The 22,114-nt window shown below is 38.6% G+C and overlaps 1 protein-coding gene across 1 annotated transcript; it reads right to left on the reverse strand.

The window, feature by feature from the left end:
* Positions 1–11,552: 11,552 nt before the first annotated feature.
* Positions 11,553–21,897, reverse strand: LOC104875870 (killer cell lectin-like receptor 2). Its single transcript, XM_033766146.1, has 9 exons — positions 21,758–21,897; positions 20,850–20,906; positions 20,244–20,418; positions 19,064–19,153; positions 17,717–17,932; positions 15,670–15,812; positions 14,745–14,851; positions 11,938–12,090; positions 11,553–11,860 (listed from the first exon to the last, which is right to left on the reverse strand). Exons 3-9 carry the CDS (start codon positions 20,356–20,358, stop codon positions 11,794–11,796), a joined length of 891 nt encoding a protein of 296 aa, XP_033622037.1. The 5' UTR covers positions 20,359–20,418; positions 20,850–20,906; positions 21,758–21,897; the 3' UTR covers positions 11,553–11,793.
* Between the last annotated feature and the right edge of the window lie 217 nt (positions 21,898–22,114).

Below are 22,114 nucleotides of genomic sequence, written 5' to 3' on the forward strand. Positions count from 1 at the left end.
GGCAGGCGGCAGAACCACTGAGCCAAATCCCTGGCCCTCCCTCTCCTTCGTGAGGGGCCCTGCACCGGTTCTTCCTCACCACACAGACAGTTCCGCTGGAACACCGGGCTCTGAGGGACAACCCGCGCGAATCCACTAACCAGCAACCGCCTCAGCCTCACGATCGAAAGGCTGGGGAGAAAGTCAAACCACAGGCATATTTTAGTAACACTGCTCTCTATAATAATCTGTCTTACCAACAGCGTCGCAGCCCTTTTCTCATGGGTAGATACTATTCTTTCCGACAGAAGGAGTTGTAAAGACCAAAGACTTCTAAAGTATAATAAGCACTACCAAAACTTGAATCCATTCCTTAAAGGTACCAATAAAATTAATTTTTAAAAAGAGGGAGAGAGGAAAAGGAAGAAGTGAAGGGAAGATGTAAGAATCAAATAAAATCTCTCATGTCTAAACCTTTACTACTTATCAGATGGCTAACATCAGGAATATACAAAGAAGTGAAAAAGTAGATCTCAAAAAAACCTTAATCCATCTCTACGTTTGTCAGTTTGGTTTCATTTTATTAATAAATACGGTATGATGTTTCCAGGGAGTCATTGCTGAAAATTGGAGCAACAAGAAAATATATTAAGAATAAAAGCTTAAAATCTCCATTAAAAATTATATCAATATGTTTTCTCTCCATATTCAATATGCCTCCTCTGTATATTTTCTATAGGATATAGTAGAAATTTTACATTATTTCATGATCCCGTTTTGTTTTGTTTGGTTTGGTTTTTTTGAGACAGAGTCTCACTATGTAGTTGAGTCTGATCTGGAACTCACTATGTAGCCCAGGATGGTCTGGAACTCACAGCAATCCTCCTGCCTCAGCCTCCCGAGTGCTGGGATCACAGGTGTGTGCCACCATGCCCAGCTTCATGATCCCGTTTTGAATTAGCATTATATCAGAAGTATTTCTTATGTCACTGGATACTTACTAAAAGCCATTTCAAATTTTTCATATTTTTCAATTATGTGATCATATGATATATACTTAACCCTTAAATTATTTTGGACCCAAGATTTTAGCTGGTATTTAGCAATTCAAATAACTTTAAGGTAAAAATAATTGAGTATTGTGGTTGTTTTGTGCACACATATTATTTTTCTGAATATAAATTTCTAGGAGAATCATCGGCTCAAAAAGAACTTCCATTTTTTAAAACTACTGAAATTATAAATTTATTAATAGCCTACTAATATTTCTAATAGCATTTTATGCAAATACCTTTATTAATTTATCCTGACCAGCAAATTTTTAAGAGGCCTGATTTTAAAAATCGGTTTATTTGGTGTCGCCATCTGGTGGCCATAGTAGAAAATTACAAAGGCAGAAGTGAAATTTTCAGAAACGTGAGGTGAACTCACAGCAAACAGCACAGGTCTGACAAGTTTACGAAAAGCACTCTTTCTACTAGAATTATAATTTTTTTCAGAAACATTAAAAATAAAATCTACAAACCGTCTCACATGACAGTCTTTGATTCACCTATTAACCTTTATTTCTGGAGCGCCTCTAGACACTGGATGGTCAGTCATTTAGTGTTCTAATCGAGAGTCTCAAGGCCTCAAGAATATCGTAGACCCCTGAGGACACGTAAAAGTGAACTTCTCGTGACAAACTCGATCTAAAGCTTTTGCAAACAGAACACGACATTTGCTATGCAATTTCAATCATCTTCCTTTCGTAGAATATACAGCTCGTGGCTGGCAGCCCCCTAACGGCTGCCAGCTATCGTCACACTGCCTGGTGTTCGTGCCCCTTTGTTACCCCAATACTGCTCTTCCCGGAACTGTGGTGCCTGAGATTGTGTCTGTGTCTCTGCCTCCCTCCCCCTCCCTCCCCCCCTCTCTTCCCCATGCTCACAGGAGACCTGAGTAGGCCTGCGATGGGGTCACGCGTGGCAAGAAACTGCCTTCAGGAGCAGTCCCGGGGACCTGCCAGCTGCCAGTAGCCCTGTGGGCAGGGCAGGAAGCTGTCCCCTGGGTCTGAGCCTTCAAACGCCTGTGGCCTCCCTAGCACCATGGCAGCCGTGTGAACACACCTGATTGTGTCACCTGGTACAGCCATGCCTGGGTACCTGACCCACAGAAATTGTGACGCAACCTGTTACTCATAAATAGCTAACTCACTAATCCCAGGAGCTTGAAATCCATTTAAACATCAACTCCAATATAGTTAATGAGATTAAGACCTCTACAAAATTTGAATTTTGTTGTTATTGTGTTGTTTTGTTTTGGTTTGGGCTTTTGTTTGGTTGGTTTTGGGGGGGTACCGGAGGATCGAACTTGGGACCTTGAACTTGGGAGGCAGTCAGTGGCACCACTGAGCTAAATCCCCATCCCCAAACCTCTACAAAATTTAAAATACAGTTGAAATATAGTTCATTTAGCTCTTTAAAACATTTTTTCTTTTTTTTTTTTTAACTGGGGATGGAACTTGGGATCTTGCACTTGAGAGGCAGGTCGCAGCACCACTGAGCTAAATCCCCAGCCCAACAAACACCAAGTAACAAAGATACAAGCAGCATTATTACAATGCCTTTCAGTGTTCTTATACATATTTAAATCTATCTTAGAAAGCAATAATAGTTTTTAAAACTTTGGTGTTATTCTTGCTATTTTTTTATTCTTCTCAAAGACTATCCTTCATACCTTCCATTAGTTACATTAATGTCTTTTTATATTTTACTGGACTTGCATTAATTTCTTTAGAACAGCAAAACATTTCAGGAAATGGTCAAACAACTGATTTTAGCCATAATTTGTCTGTTTTTCCTACAATGATTTACATCAAGCTGCAGACCCTCAAGGTGCCTCTTGTTTTAAACTTCATTTCTTACACATTTTAAATTCCTACCACTTACATTGGTTTGGATATTTATGACCCTAGGAGATATCATTTTATACCCATGGATTTATTATATTCTTTCATTTTATTTTTATTTAACATACCAGATTGGCAGTGCCTACTTTTTCTGTAGTGTGAGAGTCATACAACAGAAAGACTTCCCACAACACTGAAATTTCAAATTGTATCTGCTCACCCTTCCCTAATATGTCCTCCACACCGTGACTGGACTATCCTCTAAAATTCTAACTTACATCTTTTCTCCTCCACTACAAACCTTCAGTGACTGTCTGAATTCAAGCCAGGCATGCTGGTGCACACCTGTAATCCCAGCACTCAGGAGGCTGAGGCAGGAGGATCGCTGTGAGTAGGAGACCAGACTGGGCTACATAGTGCGTTCCAGGTCAGTCTCAACTACATAGTGAGACCCTGTCTCAAAAAATAAATAAATAAATAAAAATCAATGTCAAAAATGATCTCATTATCTGGCTGCTTCTTCATCTCCTTTATCTGTGACCCTCTCAACTCCCATAATCCCGCCCTACATTAGCCTCCAGCAGCCAACAAAGGCACCACACTAAGTATTTGATGCTAATTTCTGTCCTTGAGTGTAGCTGAAGAAAGCAAGGCAGCAAACAATAATATCGAAACCCAGAGTCTTCTCAGAATCCTCAGCGCCTAGCACAGCACATAGAACAGCAGAGGCGACCCGTGAGAAAATGATTTGTGGCTACATTAAAGCAGGCGCACGTTGGGATGATAAACCAGATGAAAGAAATTGTGTGTGAATTAAAATTATTAATACAACAGCTTTTCAAATGAAACAAGTACAAAATCACATAGAGTTGGTAGCAGTGAGATGTACAACGCCACTATAAAAGACACGGAAAAGGAAGCACTTAGGAAAATCTTCATTGCAACACAAATTTCTTAACACAGACACCACACACATTTATACATAAGAACAATGACTTCCTACATTATCTGAGAATAAGTGGCTAATGTGCAGAATTTTAACATTAATACCCATTAGAGCGAAACGATAAGATTCCCTTTCTTCCTGAACCTAACTTCCTAACGTCACTCAGTACCGCTTACAGAATGTGCTCCCATTCACTTCTTTTTCTTTGTACACACCTATGTAATGCTGAAAACATGAAACAAGTTTTAACCAAAACGTAACTCTACGGATGTGATATTCCCTGGTGCAGCATTTTACATCCTATTCCATTTCAACGTTGAGTAAATTCACCAAGCTCCTCGGAGACGACTCTGCCCTTTCAGGCTTCCGGAGTGTCCGCTGTCCTTCTCCGGGCACAACACGGTGGCTGGCGGTCCCCAGGGTGAGGTGCTTGCTGACTGGGCGCTTTGATCCTCCTCCCTGCAGCCTCTCAAGGCTGGGGGGCTGCTGCGGGCTTATTCTCCTGGAGATTGCAGGGTTTGTTTTGGGGCTCCAGAGTTTCCAGCGCTGTCTCTCTGGGTCTCCCAGCCCCTCGGGTCACAACAACAGAGAAGGCTGCCTGCCTCCGGCCAAGCGGGCCTCCAGAGTCTGAGAGGTGGAACCTGGGGTTTGCTACTCCCACTGCCTCTCATTTTACTTTTACAACTGTTAGTACATGCAATGGCCCCCCTTCAAAATTACACATCCGACTTTTTATAGGCAAGGCACTTCCTCAAGTTTTCCAAAGTTATAAAGGCCATGATAGTCTCAGTCTTTCTGAAAGAGTGGCCTCTTGGTGGAGGAAACAAGACACCGCATGAGGAATCCGCTTAGATCCCTGGACAGTGGGAGGAGAGGTGGAGAAGGGCGGTGAGCCCGGGCGTCCGTGCAACATCCAACAGTGCGATTGCATCCCTGAGTCATGAAGGTCTCCTCTAACTTGGCCGGATTCTGCACGAGAGAAGAGAGGATGGGCTTTCCCGCATTGCAGGTCTGTGAGGGGACGGGGACCTGCTGCCCTGAGGTGCTGGGCCCAGCTCTGGAAGTCATTAGCGAGATTACAGGGATCGCTTCTTCGCCACTGAGAGGCATGTGGGTAGGATTTGTGTGCACCAAGTGCAAGAAGAAACATTTTTAACAAAATAAAGAAAAATATTAATACTCTGGGAGTAACTAAAGATCACGATTAAGAGATTGGGAAAAATGAGTCATATATAATCTATAATTTATCTGTCGTATAATAAGATACAGGCTCCGTCAAAAAATGTATGCACATTTCAGGAAAAGAAAAGCGTGTATAAATATTTTAATACTAAATTTATTGAGGCTTCCTGAGATGAATACACGTTACCTTTGGCCTCTACAGTTACAAGAGCTGCTCACAGTGGTGGCCGTGAGCTCCAGACATTTATTAGTAAGGCAAGCGGCTACTTGGGCGACCTTGGTCGTTGAGATCGCTACATATGCATTTTCCATTTCTTCTCTAAGGGTTTTCTGAGATATGGGTGTCCCCTCCATGGTCACCTATATGAAGGGAGCACCATCTGTTGAAAAAAAATCACACAATTTCTCGTTTTCTGCAGTGTGTGCAGTTTTTTGGTGGACTCCGTAAATTCAGATTGTCTGGCAAACAACAGTGGACTCATAGGAAAAGCAAAATAGGGGCGTCAGGGTAAGTCTGGATTTATTTTTCCTGTAGCTATAAATTTTGTTTTTACCATCCAGCATCACAGACCAGAGAAAGTAATTCGCTGCAGAACAAGGTAGTTTATGACTGAAAACAATGCACATAACAAAACAGGAAACCTTTGTGATTTGTGGTTTAAAAACTGTCACAGTTTTCAATCCTCAGACACCCAAAGCTGCAGCTTTTCAGTCTGCCCACTTTCTAACAGCTCTGCTTATATGCACTCTGTAGTGTTGTTTTTAATTGATTTTTATCATAATAGAAGGGCACTCCTTAAAATTAAGAAAATAATCTATATACGTAATATATAAGTGCCCTGATAGTCTTGTTCCCCCATGAACTCAATCTACTTTTCCTTCTGTCTCTGAAACAACCCCATTAAATAAGATCACTAATAGCAAGAAATTCCAGCATCAACTTTACTTAGGAAGGCCAGTGGCAGTGAAGAAGAGATCCACTCAAATATGATTTTCAGTAGAAACCACATGTGATAGATATACTATACAAGATGTATGAATTATCATGACTTTTCTCTTCTACTATGATGAAGGAAGTTCCCCTTCCAAGTATTTATCACAGTATGTTTCTTTATTCTCCAAGAAGTACTGAAAAAGATATTTAAAGATTTGTGCAACTTCAAGACTAAAGAAAGATAGGATCTGGAGAGGCAGAAAATGACTCTAACATCTATTCTCATAGAATCACAAGCTTTGAATGGTGTCTTCTTATATGTCCAGCAACCCAATGAATTCATGAATTTTGCTTTATAAGTGTCCTGCCATATGCTCATCTACTGTCTTGGAAGAACCCAGGAATGATCGTACTGTATAGTCTACAGTTCATAGTGGGTGTGGGAAAAGCTTATACTATATACTTATGTGGTATTCTTGTCCTCGGTCAGTTTACCTGTAACCATGACCAGAAGATAAAAATAAAATACAAGGAATCCAAATGATTGCCTTTGAGAAAATATAAACAAAAGAATGCCTACCGGTTGCAATATACAAAGAAAAAAAATTACATATGCCATTTAGCCCATGCACCTCCAGAAAAGTAAAAAAAAGAAAAAAACTAGATTGTTATAAGCTAAAACTAAAGGCCAACTTAAAGTATAATATGAAAGATTCCACAAGACAATGTCATTTTGAAAAAAAGAGAAAGACAAAGTTACATTCCCTTCACCTGTCTCAGTCTAATTCCTTTTACTTAAATTCAAAAAGAAAAAATCCTGGGAAGCCCCGTACTACTCCATAACCCAAATAGAAATGCTCCCACTGAGTGACCTGCTTTGTATGTGACTTGGTTCCACTTGATAATATTCTAATCACTCCTTTTCCCTCCAGGTCTGAGTTCACTGTCTCTGAATTTCAAAGCATTACCCAGCAGATGGAATTAACCAAATCCCTGGGAACAGTAGCAGAGGACACCTTTGTTTTTACTTGAAAACTTCATGAATGATGAATAATAATATTCTATTGTGCAGAAGTACTGTAAGCTTTATTTTAAATTTTAAAAACTTTATTTTAATTGGCACATAGAGACGTAAAAATTGTGCACGTGAGAGGCTATGTGATGTATAGATACATGTATCCATTACGTAGTGTTGTGAACCAATTTAAGCATATCTACTGCCCTACCCATTTAGTTTTTTTTTCTTTCTTTTCCAGTACCAGGAATTGAACTCAGGACCTTGCACTTGCTAAGCAGGCACAACACCACTGAGCTATACTCCTGGCCCACCAGTTTTTTTAATGAAGCCATTCAAAATCCTTTTTTCTAGCTTTTGAACACAGATCATCATTACTAAATATAATCCCCTTCACGCACAAGAGCACACCAAAACTTGTTACTCCTAACTATAACTCACAACCTATTAATCATCACCTTCAACTTTTTTTCTTTTACCAGGTTTGATTTGTACTATGTCAGAATGGAAGACCAGTTTTTAAATAACCAGCACAATAACACCTAAAAGCCATTTCCAAATGTGGCTCGATCTGCCTTTGTACTCAAGAAAATATCCCCTATTCCCAGTCCAATAACAGAATGGGAAAGATGCATGAGCTAAAGACAGAGATCATAGCGATGTCACTGTCAGAACAGAGTCGCGCGTCAAGGGTTCAAAGCCCAACTGTTCAGTGAAGGCTCTTCGCTGGTTTCCTCACCTGTGAGAGAACGATGCTATTACACAGTGGGATCGTTAGGATGAGAAACCATATGCAGATCAGCCCACATCAGAAAGGAAAGCAAATTTCTCTAAGCAGACAAAACTGATTTAAAGGAATTGATGAACCAGGTGACAAAGATACAGTAAGGCCTCGGTTCGCCAAGGCCTGTCCACAGACAATTCAGTTCGTAAACTGAAGTTTCCATTCATGAAGTCCCACATCAGGTGACAAACACGACCACAGCCAACTGCCCACAGCCACTCTGCCACGTGGTTCCAGCTTCCGCTAGGGGAGATCATGGTCTCAGGCAGACCTGTGCACACTTGCTGGGAAGCCTTTTCGAGTGCTTTTCAGCACACACAGTACCATATGGTATTTTTCAGCCCAGCACGGCTCCAAAGAAAGTGCAGAGCAAGCAGGGTGGAAAAAGAAAGCACAGAGCAGTAATGAAGGTGATAAGGAACCGTAATGAGTTATGGTCAGCTTTATCTCTCTTCATACTATACTGTACTGTACTTTGTTTCATATTTTTGTGGTTAAAAATGTGGTTCAGAACAGATCCACTTTATTTACATTGAACCTTAGGGGGAAATTTCATTTGCTCGTGATGAATTCCGGTTCACTACCAGAATGGTGGAATGAATTAAATTGGTGAACTGAGATACCACTGTACTACGAAAATGACGCAGGAGTCAATAAGAAACCCTTCCGGCCCCTAAACTGGGGGCGATAAAGAAGAGAGATGAGTTTTCCAGAACCAGAATCGCTGGCAAGAGCTGGCACCACAGATCTAGCCAAATGAGTCTGCAGAGAGGCAGAGACTTAAAAATACCCTACATTCTCCCTCCTTCAGCGTCCTATTAGCAGCTCTTATTGGCAAAACCCACCCTGAATCAGGGCCCCTTGGTGTTGGAAACACACGTTAAGCACCTGTCAGGCACGTCAGGAACACACCTGAGGCATTTCCTCAGCTCCTTGCGTCTCTCTGATTGGTAGGCACTCTCTTCAACGAAGTTGTTCCTGCAATAGTCACCTGCAGGTAAGCCCAGGTGATTCTTCTTCGTAGCTGGTGTTTAGAATGGATGCCTCTACTCTCCACACTGCCTTCAGGCTGGTGGGGACTTTTCACGGTCCTGGGACCGCACCTCACTGTAAAGTGTCAGTAGCGCTTGAGTTTCACCTCAGGCTTTGCTGGCTTGAGACCCTGGGAAACGGAGCCCGGAAGAGTTGGAATAACCGGGCTACGGAAGCACTAGGGGTGGATCTGATCACAAAGAGCCCAGCCACATGTACCATCCCAGGATCCACTCCCACCCTCGCGTCCGTTTGTAAATCTTCCTTAACAACTTCCTGTTTCCACCTAAGCACCTAGGTGCTTCCCCGACCTCCTTCTACGTTCACGTGTTGGAGGGTTCCACGCATATATTTTGATCATATCCATCCGAAAAAACAAGGGAAAGAGAAGAAAGAAAGATAACTTCTTATATTCTTAGAAGACATGTAAACATAAAAGAGAGAAGTCCTTAAAATCCATCCAGAAAAACCCAAACTAATAGATAATGTGAAATAGAAAGACAAGGTCCAAAGGGGAAGGGGAAGTGGGAGGGGCTAGGGAAAAAAGGGAATGGAATTAATATAAGAAAATGAAAAACGGAAACAAAGTCTTTGTAAATAGGGAGAGGTGGCGGGTTTGAAGGGAGGGCAGGGGATTGGGGAAAACATAAGAACCAAGATACGTCATGTAAAGGTACAAATTTCCAATGATGAATGTCATTACATTGTATACCTAAAATGTACCAATAAACTTAATGAAAAATAAATAAATAAAATAAAAGTTTTTTTAAAAACCCTATTGGAAATAAGTAAAATTAGCAAGGTGAGAGGACATGAGGTAAGTTTATTTAAAAAATAATTTGATTTCTATAAACTAGTAATACATTATTTAGAAAAAAAGTTTAAATATCATTGACAGTAACACCAAAGAACTCATAAATTTAACAAAATATATGTAAGATTTATATGCCAACATGTAACATACTGTTGAGAGAAATTAAAAAGACCTAACTAAATGGAGAGATAAATCATGATCATGAATTCTAACAATAACTCTGATATTATTATTAAAATATCTGTTCTCCCAACTTAATCTACAGAGTCAATCCCATCCTTTTTTAAGAAATTTTGATCAAATGTAATAACCTGGAATATCCAATATATTTTTGCAAAGAAATTAATTTGGAGAATTAACACTCTTCATTCCAACATTCTTCAATTGTAGTTGAGACATTATGGTGTTATCACAAGAATGGATTATTTAGACTTCTGAGACCAAATACAGAATCTAGAAATCAACCACACTGATGCATTCAATTAATTTCTACAAAGACAGCAAAGTAATTCAGTGTTAAAATAGAAAGGACTTTCAACAAATAGTGCGAAAAAACAAATACCCAAATAGAATAATTGTGAACCTCAACCATTTTCTCACACATGAATATAATCCAAACATGTAAATTAAAACTGCCAGTCTTCAAAAGGCAATCACAGGACAAGATCTCTGCAATCTTGATATAGCAAAGATTCTTGGATGAGACATAAAAAGCATGAAAAAATGATAAAGTAGACCTCCATAAAAGTTGAAAAGCTCCATTTCATTAAAAAGTGAAGAGCCATGATGCAGACTAGGAAAATAACATTTACAGTACATACATTTACCAAAGGGTTTGTATCCAAACTACATAAAGAACTCTTACCGCTCCATAACTAGGAGACAAAGCCAATTTTTAAAAAGTGTGCAAAAGACAGATATTTTACAAAAGAAAATATACAAATAACCATAAACATATGAAATGGTGCTCATATCATTACTCTGTAGGCAAACACAGTTAAAAATCTACAGAGAGACTTGTGCGCAAATATATACAATGACTTTACTTATAATAACCAAAAAGTGGAAGGCTCTGAAATATTCATAGATAAATGAATTTTCTAAGCTGTGGTACATCTATAAGTAGAATACTATTGTGTAACAAAAGACACGAATTATTGATATATGAAAAGGCACAGATTAATTTCAAAAACCACACTCAGCAAAAAGCCAGATACAAAAGAGCCCAAGAAGGGTGAAATGGAGGAATGGTGAAAACCGAAGGACAGAGAAGAAAGTGGGTCACTGCTTGGCCAGCACGTGGGCGGTGAGAGGCTAGAGGGAACTTCCAGGGGTGATGGAAATGCCCGGGTCTCATTTGGATTGTGTACAAGAAGTGTATATGTTTGGTAAAACTTACGTTCCTTGGGACTTCAAGATGATACGTTTTATTATATACAGAGTAGAACTCGAAAACAGATTATGTTTAAAGTGTCAAAGTCGAGAAAAACAAGGCCTAACGATCTGTTCCAGACTAGAGAACACTACAGGACATCACAACTGAACACACTGGCTTGAAGGAAACAGACCTGTGCGTGACATTATGGGGACAACAGAACACAGAGTACAAGTTGGGTGGACACTAAATTTCCAGATTCTGATCATTGTGGCAAAACATAAGCAACTGATAATTAGGGATAAAGGTTCTATGAGAGTTCCTTGTGAATCAATCTTGCCACTATTCAGTAAGTTTGCAATTATATTTTTATGGCATCATAAAAGTTTTTAAAGATAAGTTAAGCTTCTAGGTGAATAAAGAAACACATATAACTATATTCTAATGGTCTCTGTTTTTCTGTTTTGTTTTGGGGTACTATGGAACAAAACTAGGGCCTTTACATTGAGCTATATCACAAGCCCTTTATGTTTTTATTTTGAGACAGGAACTCACTAAGTTGCCTAGCATGGGCTCAAACTTAGGATCCTCCTGCCTCAGCCTCCTAGAGTGCTGGGATGACAGGCATTTGCCATTGCCTGCTTTTCTATTTCTTGTTTATGGTATCTGGATGAAAAGATACTGAAATGATTTCCCCTGTGGATAAGGAAAAGGTGCAGGCTGTTTCTCAGGGTTCTTCAATTGTTCCTGTAGGTGGTTCAGGAACAGAAAGAGAAAGTAATTCTCAAGGTGATTCCCAAAGGCAACTCCTCTTCTCCAGGAAGAAAAATGGCTTCTGATCGCTAAACCACATTCTTAAGGGACGTTTTCTTTCTTTTCAAACTCAGCTCTGTTCCTTTGCTTTGTTTCCTGGAGTCAAACATATTTATTTGTAAGTAATTACAGATTACAGGAAATAAATGAAAATGACAAAATTCTATGTTCACCTTTCCTCCTTACCGCACAGTGACACAGGGAAAGTATCGTTCATTCTCTTTTCACAGATACAACTGTAGGTCTTAATGCAGTCAATATTTGATATTCTTGTTGCACTTAAAAATGCACATTTTCCTTCCCGAGAAGACGGAAGTTTCACAGTACTGTAGAACAGAAAACATAAGGGCAACTGTATAATTCTGAAGCTTACAGGGACATGAGTAATGATTTTTTATTCTATCACTTAAATACAGAGTATGTAAATATTAACCATAAATTTATTACCACTAAAGAATTTCTCCCACTTTTAGCCCATTAATAGAGTCTTGTCCTCTTGATCACACCTAAAATCCACATTTTATTACAAACTGGCAATTTTTGGTCAGCAGACAAAAATAATTTGCAATATTGTCATATGATTATGATACACCAAGCCTGCTTTGGTGGTTTACTTCTAAAAATAAGATATTTAAAATATTTAGATATAAAATATTTAAACATAAATATAAAATATTTAAAAATAAGACATTTACACATGCCTGTAATCCCAGCACTCAAAAGGCTGAGTCAGGAGGATCTCTGTGAGTTCAGTGTAGCCTGGGCTACATAGTGAATTCCAGGTCAGTCTCAACTACATAGTGAGACCCTGTCTCAAAAAAACCAAAAAAATAAAAATAAGACATTTAAAGAAAAGAAACAAAATTTTGCAACATAGATAACCAGGTCTCCTATTCCTGTATTTTAAGAAGAAAAGGAGAATTAGAGCATAACCTGAGAGGAAGTTTCTTTATTGATGTTTTTGTTCGTTTTGTTTCTGTGTCTCCCCCTGCACAGCTAACAGGTACATATTTGTTAAAAGAAGTGACTATGAATAAAGGTTTCAGCCAAATGGTGTTTCAAGTGTCAGAACCTTCTTTGTATTGAATGCAGATGAAAATGTTCAGTAAAAAAATTAAAATGGTCTTGAATTAATAATTCATAAACTGGTGAGAAGCAGATTCCTACTCAGGCTGAAGCTTAAGTAATGGTGGGAAGCTTCAGGGTGGGTGAAACACTGACGCCAGCTTTTCCCTGGATGGAAACCACAGGCTGAAGGATGAATCCATTCAAGGAGCAGAGTCTAAGCCATGAAGCCACCCAAGGCGCAAAGGGCTGAGACCTGAAAGGAACGCGTCTGCAGCACGGGTCACGCGGGGACTGGCTCGGACCACGAGCTGAAGCAAAAGAGAAGAAGAAGCTCCCATCTGAGAATTCCAAACCAAAGCATCTTGTTTGTAATTTGCTATATTGGAAGAAACAAAAGCATAAGGAAGCTAGATGAAACCAAGTAGTTTGTGAGGCACAGGCAGAACGAATGAGACGCGTCAGGAACGAACGGGAGGTAAACCGGTCACCTACGAGAATGGTGATGTACAGATTCAGTAATGGAGCAAAATGGGATAAACGTGGACTAGAAAGGCGAGCACATGGCGCGCAGTCAACATTCTTGGGGTCCCGGGGGCAAGGCATCGGTGATACCTGTTCCAACCTCAGCCCAAGAAGCACATAAGCAAACCGAGAGCCACTCGCCAGTTAAATGAAAGCAGCCTTTGCGGCCAGGCTTGCGAGCTCTGCCACTCTCGGTAAAGAAAACGTGTGCCTGACCCCGGGAACCTTGACCCCTGGGCCTTCTCCCTGCACCTCACATCTGACCCCACAAGCCACAGCACCCTCGAGGTGCAGCACAGCAGGCGTGGAAAGAGTTCTTATCCCAGACGCGGGTGATCCTCTACCCTGACACCTTCCAGGGCACCAAGGCGACAGCCCATCCTCGGGAATGGTTCGCCTGGGAGCGTAAATGGAGGATATAATTACATCAGGAAATCCCTTCAAGGCATCTTTTAAAGTTTGGGAGCCCAGAAATATGAACTTCAAAGACTCAAATTTAGAATTAAAAATGAACCCGATGAAGCCGGGTACACACCTGTAATCCTAGCACTTGGGAGGCTGAGGCAGGAAGATTGCTGAGTCCAAGGCCAGCCTGAACTACAGAATGAGACCTCATCTCAAAAAAATAAATAAAATGACCTGATGGCTAGTGAAGACATCCAAAAAAAGCAAGGTTTTACTTGAAGAAGCCAAACCCTCAATCTCAGACCTCAAATAGTTTCCACAGCAACTCAAAAGGAAAAAGAAAATCACTGTACACCACAAAACCTCAAATACTAGAATCATTGGCTACCAAGTATAAAATAAGTATTTTTATCTTTTAAAAAAATGAATAATTCTTACGGTTGTTTGAAAACACAAAACAGAACTCCTAGAATGCACATATAATAGTTAACATTCTAAAAATGAATAAACAGCTTTATAGCAGATTAGAATTAAATATAACCCTAAGGGTTTATATAATACCGCATTTCAAAATGGAAAGTGTAGATACCCGTGTGTATGGTTTTCTGTGTATATTTGCACATATTCTTATACTTTATATAATTATAAATAATGTATAAACATATTAGGTATGTAGATCATACTATAAATATATAAAGCAAATCACTTCCCATCACCTTAAATTTTTTTTTATTTATTCTGTGCGCCTATAACAGACTTGTGAGCGTTATGCTTTAATTATGATCAGTAAGTCTATGGCATTTGTCTTCCTCAGCACCATCTACTCCTCCTTTCTGTCCCAATAACTTCCGCTTTCCCAATGACTTCCGCTTTCCCAATGACCTCCGCTGGAAGCTGGGATTCGCTGTGAGAGGCGAGAGAGGGCAAATTCCTCACAATCGCAATCCTGCACTGACTTAGACCTGAACGCACTCAGGAAACTCACATTCCGGGAGACGCGCCGCTCTCCGTCCACTTCCACCCATTTTCCCCGGTATCAAATGACAGCCCGATCCAGTAAGAACTTCCACCAAGCTGGAGTCGAAGGAAGTCCTGTAAAGGAAACCAAGTGCACCGTGAAGCAAAACGCTCATCTGCTAGGTGACAGGAAGGAGACGGCCAGAGCTGCTGTCCCCGTCCTGCTCCCTCCAGCCCATTTTCCAAAGGCATTTCCACCAGTACATTATTTACTCATGCTACAAATGGAGATGTTTGATATTTTTTTTCAATATGGAAAGTATTGTGCAATAGATTTGTTAAGAAATTTTGCACACTTTCTGACAAATTTGTGCTCCAGAAGAATACTGAAGGATACAAGACAGCAATCAACACATAATAAATGACAGAAACATTCTACAAAACATTTATTAAAATAGAAAGTATAAATGAAGAGGATGTACGTGAAAGCTTCAGTTTCCTACGAGAAAGCCCTTTTGCAGTTTAGGAACTGGAAAGGGTAAAGGGGAGAGGAGAAGGTCAGAAACATTCGCTGCCTTTAAAATGTGATATATCACGGTGACATAGCACACGACGTCTGATTCAATGACTGAAACGTTTTAAATGATAGGGTTATATTTATATTTTACTCTGTCAAACAGAAAATTATTTCATGACCTGATATTGTGAATTATTTTACATTGTAATTTTAAACTATTACCAAATTTGCACATAAATGTTCTGTTGCTTTCCTAGATGATGAAGAGAAGTTGCAGGCTAGCTTTTTATTTCTCTATGAAAGCACAAGTTGGTTATGTGGATGATTTTCCTTAGTAATTAATTAAAATGCGCAGCTGAAGGTCCTCATTATCTTAGACCCAAGGGTGAGGGGCAAAGTTCAAGAGAGTAAAAGTGAACGTAAGAGTCTGTATTACCAGTTCATCTTTATCTTCTATCTGCACAAGGGATAATCCGTAATTCTGACAAGTTTTCTTACAGCGATTCCAGTCTTTACTTTCCATGATAAAGTAGTAGCATTTTACTCCACAACAGGTCAAGTGGCCTCCCCAAGTTTGACCTGCAACATGTAAGAAGCATTAAGCCTCTTGTTATTTAGCATCCTGCAAATCAGAGCAATATATTTATCAACTTTCTGTAACTAAATAAAAACATCATAGCTCTCAGTAATGAAAGTACAGAGTTCATCAAGATTCTAGAGGCGCCCAGATACCCAGCACTGATAGATGATGGAAGGATAAGTAAAGCTTATTCACATATGAGGAATATTTTTCAGCCTCTACGAAGAAGTAAATCCTGCCGTGTGACTACATGAATGAACCTTGAGGACGTTGCACTCCATGAAATAAGCCAGCCATAAAAAGAAAACACTTCTTTGTGCTCCCACTTCAATGAAGTGTCTAAAATAATAAAAGTCCCAGAAGCGGAGATTAAAATGGTGGTTGCCCCATATAGGTGAGAGGGGAAATAAAGAAATGTTGTTCAGTGTATAAATTATCAGCAGTGCAAGATGAGCTAGTTCTAGGGATCTGTTGTGGAAAATAGTACCTACAGTTTACTGTACTGTATTGTGTACTTAAAAATGTTAAGAGTGTTCATGCAGGGTAAATGCTCCTGCTGGAAAAGAAATTAGACATGAGAAAACTTTTGAAGGTGACAGTTATGTCTATTACCCTGATTTTCAGAATGGTTACATAGGTATTTACATTTTTCCAAATTTATCAGACTAAGGGCTGGGGATTTAGCTCAGTGGTGCCACTGCCTGCCTCACAAGCGCAAGGGCCCGAGTTCGAACCCCAGTACAAAAAAAAAAAAAAGAATTTATCAGACTGGATACATTAAATATGTGCATTTTTGTATTGCAATAATAGCTCCATAAAGTTATTTTAGGTCAATAATAAATTCATCTTTCAAAATATTCTGAAATGCTTTCTAAATATATGAAAGATTTTTGGAACTTTTTCTTTTCTTTCCATTTATTTTATAATATACTAAATTTTTAAATGTTATTGATCCTTTAATAATGGAGATGATAATTCTACTACTACCATAAAAAGTGAGATTTAAACATGAAAAAGCTCTTTATGAACACTACAACCTCAAGACATTTAGTAGTCATCGATCGATGAGATCAACTCAAGATAACCAGGTTATTATGCAAGACAAAAGTTTACTGCATGAAATTTAACATCTTTTTTCTCAGCTGTTTTTAATGTTATTTTCACACACAGTTGCACAAACATCAACCCTATAGTTAATCTTGCTCCAGGGAATATTATACAAATAGATTAAACATCTGAACTCAAAGCAGAATGAAAACATACACACACAAACACACACACATTATTTTAATAACAGCATCTAAATAATACATATATTTTGAATGACAGCCTCTATATTTCACATCAGCAACAAAATGAGATTTTTTTTTTTTTTTTTTTTTTTTTTTTTTTTGTCCCGGGGATTAAACTTGAGACCTTGCACTTGTGAGTTGTGAGGCAGGCAGCAGAACCACTGAGCTACATCCCCAGCTAAACTGTTTCTCTTTTCTTTCTTTCTTTTGTTTTTGGGGTTTTTTTTTTTCAAAATTAGATTCTTTAATTTTCTCACCGGAACAGAAAGAGCTAAATTTTCAAAGGAGGTGCATTGAGTTTAGAGAACTGTAGGGCTTTCCTACTCCCAACATGGCTCTGATGGCCCCAATCCCACACTTGAAATAAGCAGACTCAGATATCCAGATCATGTCTATAAGGTACAAAGTAGAAGTTTTCCAAGGCCGGGGATCTAGCTCAGTGGTGCTGTGCCCGCCTTGAAAGCTGAAAGTCCTGAGCTCAATCCCCGGTGCCAAAAAAAGTTTTTCATTAGACCTACAGATCACTAGTAATCTACTCCTGTTTATTAGACTTCAAAGCTTCTGTCATAGAAGAAATAATGCAGCCTTTTACTAAGGATTTTCCACCATACCTGTATTTTGCGAACATTTTGAAAAGAAGGTCTTATTTTTCCTATGACAGTTGTTCTTGAAAGACAATTCCTGTTCTTTGTTTTTCTGATGTGTTTCATTTTTAAGAGCATCATATTCTAAAGTCTTATTTATCAAACGTTCCTTTAAAGTGCTGTCATTCTGCGCTTGCCTGAGGTTTTCTTGAAGTTTCTCCTTTTCATTTTTTTCCTGAAAAACTAAAATTAATAGCATAGATGTAATCTTAAAATACTCATACTGAGTAAATATTAAAACTTAAGACAAAACAAAAAGTCTCACTTTGACAGCCAATTCACATTGCTACTTTAATTAGTAGTTTGACATTTAGAAAGTAACACCTTGGTGAGCTGACCAAAGGAATGGAAAAGTCGAATTTCTCACTGTTAGCAACTTAAATATAAGATAAATAAAATAAAACACCTGAGTAAAATTGTGATAATTCCTTACCTCTTAGCTCATTTTTAACAACCTATCATTACAAAAGAACCAAGGAAAAATCAGTCAACACTTCACAACACATCTTCTGAGGATGAAAATCCAGACTAGGAATCATGCAGAAATGGCATCATCGTGACTACAGCAGATGAAATATCCACAGGAGAAAAGACAGTAAAAGAAGCCAGATACCTAATTTGATTTTTATATCAGTGATTTTCTCTAAAAATGTGAGGAAATTAAAAGGCAAAAGATTTATTCAATCTGAAGGGAAGCCAGAGTAGATTGTGAGGGAATTCAAATAAAAGAGAAAGCTTAAACACAAAATCATTTTACATTCATGCACATATTTGTTCTATACCATCCTCGTTAGACATTTAGGAGAAAATTAAGAGAAAGTCATCATTTCTTTTTTGTTTTGAGGGATTTTTTTTGTTTTGCTACCGGGGCCTGAACTCAGGACCTTGCGCTTGCGGGGCAGGTGGCAGAACCACTGAGCTAAATCCCCAGCCCCTTTGTTTCTGTTTGTTTGGGGTTTTTTCCATCATTTCTTCTGAACAGCTGTTTCTCCCTGAACACTCATCTCAGATTCACAATGACCTGAACTCAGATGGCAGAATATCACTAAGTTCTCTATGAGGGAACAGGGCATGGAACAAGATAGAATGAGATAGCTCATGCAGCCTCGGAATCAATGGACTAAATAAATAAAATCAAACACAACACTGTGAGATGTCCTGGAGAAAAAAACCAACAAAGCCCAGAGGCACCTGGGACAGTCCCAGATGACAGACCGGAAATAACCGATGCAGCCTGGCTTCAGTTTGTGTCTAGTGCACAGTCTGTGTCTAACGCTGATGCTCAGGAGGGAAAGATGTGTTTCAGGTACTCACTCTTCATCACCAGCACCACAACTGTCATCAGCAGAAGTAAGCAAATGATCCCAAGAGTCACTGCAATGAGATGCCAGGGCACTGCAAATCCTTTAGATAAAAATGAAAGACAATAGTCACCAGGGAAAGAGCCTGGTCCACCACGAACCTTACCAAGGGACACCACTGAATCAAGGGGAGGACGTTATTTAATAAAATGATGTCACATAAAGTGATTTAAATGTGTGATCCAGGAATTATAGTTTTAAAGTTTGAGATTTCTGGAGGATACACAACCATTGTCGAAATCCTGCATATGTGACCATTTCTGTATGATTTCAAAAGCACCAAAGACAACAGACACAATACAGATTAGAGCATCCAAAATGACATGTGCTCCTCCGTGTGATCACAAAACCAATCACGAAGAGAAAGGAAAAATCAGTCAATATGCTTTTTTTTTTTAATCCCATTCCCCTCCTCAAAGTCAATATTTTTGAGAAAGTGGTAGTCAATCAAGGATATTGTGAAGCTGAAAATGGGATAGGGGTCCACCCTTCAAGAAGTTTCTAGAAATCTACTTTCTTTTCTTTGTCATAAGTCTCACTCTTTTCTAGATTATACTCTCTTTATCTTTGTGCTTGTGAGGTCCTCGGCCTCTGAAATTTGTATCTCTACTATCCATAAATCAAAGAAGTAGAAGTTTTCAATTTAGAGTTTAATTTTGACAATATTTAAGGGAAGAGTAGAAATAAAGAGAGAATAGAAAAATTAGAATTTCCCTTCTGATGCAAACTTTTTTTTTTTTTTTTTTCTGTTTCATCTCTGTTAAGGTTTAGTAAATTTTTAAAACATCCCAAATATTTTTATTTGAATAAAAATATTGTTAAACACTGTTTTTCATTTCTCTAGAGACTTTTACTTATCTAGCAAATGCAATGCTTCTTCTGATTTTATATTTAAAGGACTCAAAAATTCTTCTTGACCATATTTGAATACAACAACCTGCTATTTTCTCAAATTTAAAAGAATGTATCATCCCTACATCCTCAGAGCAGATTTTTCTATCCTACTACTCTAGCTCATATGGTTTTGCGCTACCAGCTGACAATTAGAAGGGGAAGATAAGACCTTTCCTCCAAATGTCAGAAGCTTGGCAAGTCATAAGAAACAGGTCAGTGTAGTTGCTTAAAACATAAACCTTTCTCATCAGCTTCTCTGGGCCGTTTAGTTGCATTGGGTCTTAGTTTATTCCGTGCCTCTGAAGGAGACTGAAGAAATCTCAGGGTTGTGTAAGTCACCTCCTCAGTGCTCATCTTCAGAATAAGAAAAGAAGGATGCTTCGCACCAAAACTCTGCCAGGAGATGATTCCTGTCTAGAAGAACAATTCAATTAAAATGCCAGCCTATAGGAACATAGTAGGATTTGATGTGTCTGTGGTTGCATGTTTATTAGTGCTTTCAAAGCATGTAAACTGAGCCTGATTTATGTGAGAAATGAAAAACCTTTCAACATTGCTGTTCAGGTCATTTCTACATCTAGTGATCACTGCCATGGTTATTAGAAAATATGAAAAGGGCGAAAACTTCTAAAAATAGATTACTGTCCTATTGACCCAACTAATTTTGCTCAAAATGTTCAACATACATTTTAAAATGTTAGGCAAAATTGGTATCAACTCAAATCACTAAACACTATTGACTCAAATAACAAGAACTCAAAGCATTCTGAAAAAAATGCAAATATCCTTGGTCTTTACAGACACACGCACACTTTGATACACATGAAATATAAAAGTGTTCTTACATTCTCAGCAACTATGCGTGACTCTACCAGTATTTCCCCAAGTGCATTCCCAACACTCTGCAAAAGAATTATTTGAGGGTTAATACTGCAGATTCTGATGCTCTGGACAAAATTGGTAAATAAAAATATCCTGGATTGGAGTCTAAATACCTGTACCTTTAATCCCTAATGATTCCATGTACATGAAAATTTTATAATTTTCTAGTATATGTTGTTGTCAGAGGAGTCTATGTGAAAATAAACTGTCAATAGGAACTCATTAGTTACTATCCATAGAAGACACAGTCTAGTAACATATATAGAAATAAATGTTGAATGGTAAATATTTAAATTTTCCTTTGTTTTTTATACTAATCAGTATGAAAAGATGACATCCAAGAAACAGGAACTGCAACAAACAAACTACATATAACTATATTATTTTCTAATTCTTTCAATTCACAAAAATTTTTACACTTAATTATTCACATTTCCCTAATTTCTTTAAATTAAAAAGAAGTCTTTTATAGAATCCTTCAAGATGGATAACATGCAAATCATTAGACCCAAGGAAAAAATAATTTTCTCTTACAAATTCCTCTTCATTTTGACAACACAAAAAGATCATAACTTAAGAAAGATAAAATAGGGCTGGGGATTTAGCTTAGTGGTGCCACGGCCTCCCTTGCAAGTATAAGGTCCTGAGTTCAATCCCTGGTTAAAAAAAAAAAAAGGAAAAATAGTTTTCCATAAATGTGAACTATAATTTTTATGTCTTTCATAGTTAATGTAGTTCTAATGCAACCAGTCAAGCATACTCTCCTATCAACTCCATTCCCATGCCAACCCATTTATAATAAAATACTGTATCTCCAGAATAAGTAGGATAATGTGCTACAAAGACCTACGGGAATAAAAACAGATCTTACCTGTATCTGAGTTATGTAGCGCTGCCGGTGAAAGAAACTGACCCCAAACTGAGAAATGCATCGGCCTTTGCTGTCCAGATCTCTTAGAGGCTGTAAGACAAAAGGCAGCAATGAATTACCATTAGCTAGTGCTCCAGTCAAACGTTCTGCCCCTCCTCTTGACCAAAGTGAAAAGAGGAAACTGTATGAGTAAAGTTGAGGCTGACGGGACAGGAAAGATGGTCATGGGCTATATATTCCTCTGTCTGAGCCAAGCAGCCACTTGGTTCTCTGCCAAATTAACTCTAGTAGCTAACCAGCTTGCCTAAGGACACGCGGGTGGCATCTCTTCAGTCAAGTTTAAAATGAAGCCTGACT

Source organism: Fukomys damarensis, unplaced genomic scaffold, assembly GCF_012274545.1.
Source record: "Fukomys damarensis isolate Sample0158 unplaced genomic scaffold, DMR_v1.0_HiC HiC_scaffold_19, whole genome shotgun sequence".
NCBI lineage: Eukaryota > Metazoa > Chordata > Mammalia > Rodentia > Bathyergidae > Fukomys > Fukomys damarensis.

Bases quoted from the DNA above. Each gene is read 5' to 3' on its own strand.
- LOC104875870 (XM_033766146.1), bottom strand. From the start codon at position 20,358: ATGAGCACTGAGGAGGTGACTTACACAACCCTGAGATTTCTTCAGTCT. The intron at 15,813-17,716 runs GTATGGTGGAAA...TACATGTTGCAG, and splicing joins AAAATGTTCGCAAAATACAG to GTCAAACTTGGGGAGGCCAC. The intron at 14,852-15,669 runs GTAATACAGACT...TTTCCTTTACAG, and splicing joins TAGAAGATAAAGATGAACTG to GACTTCCTTCGACTCCAGCT.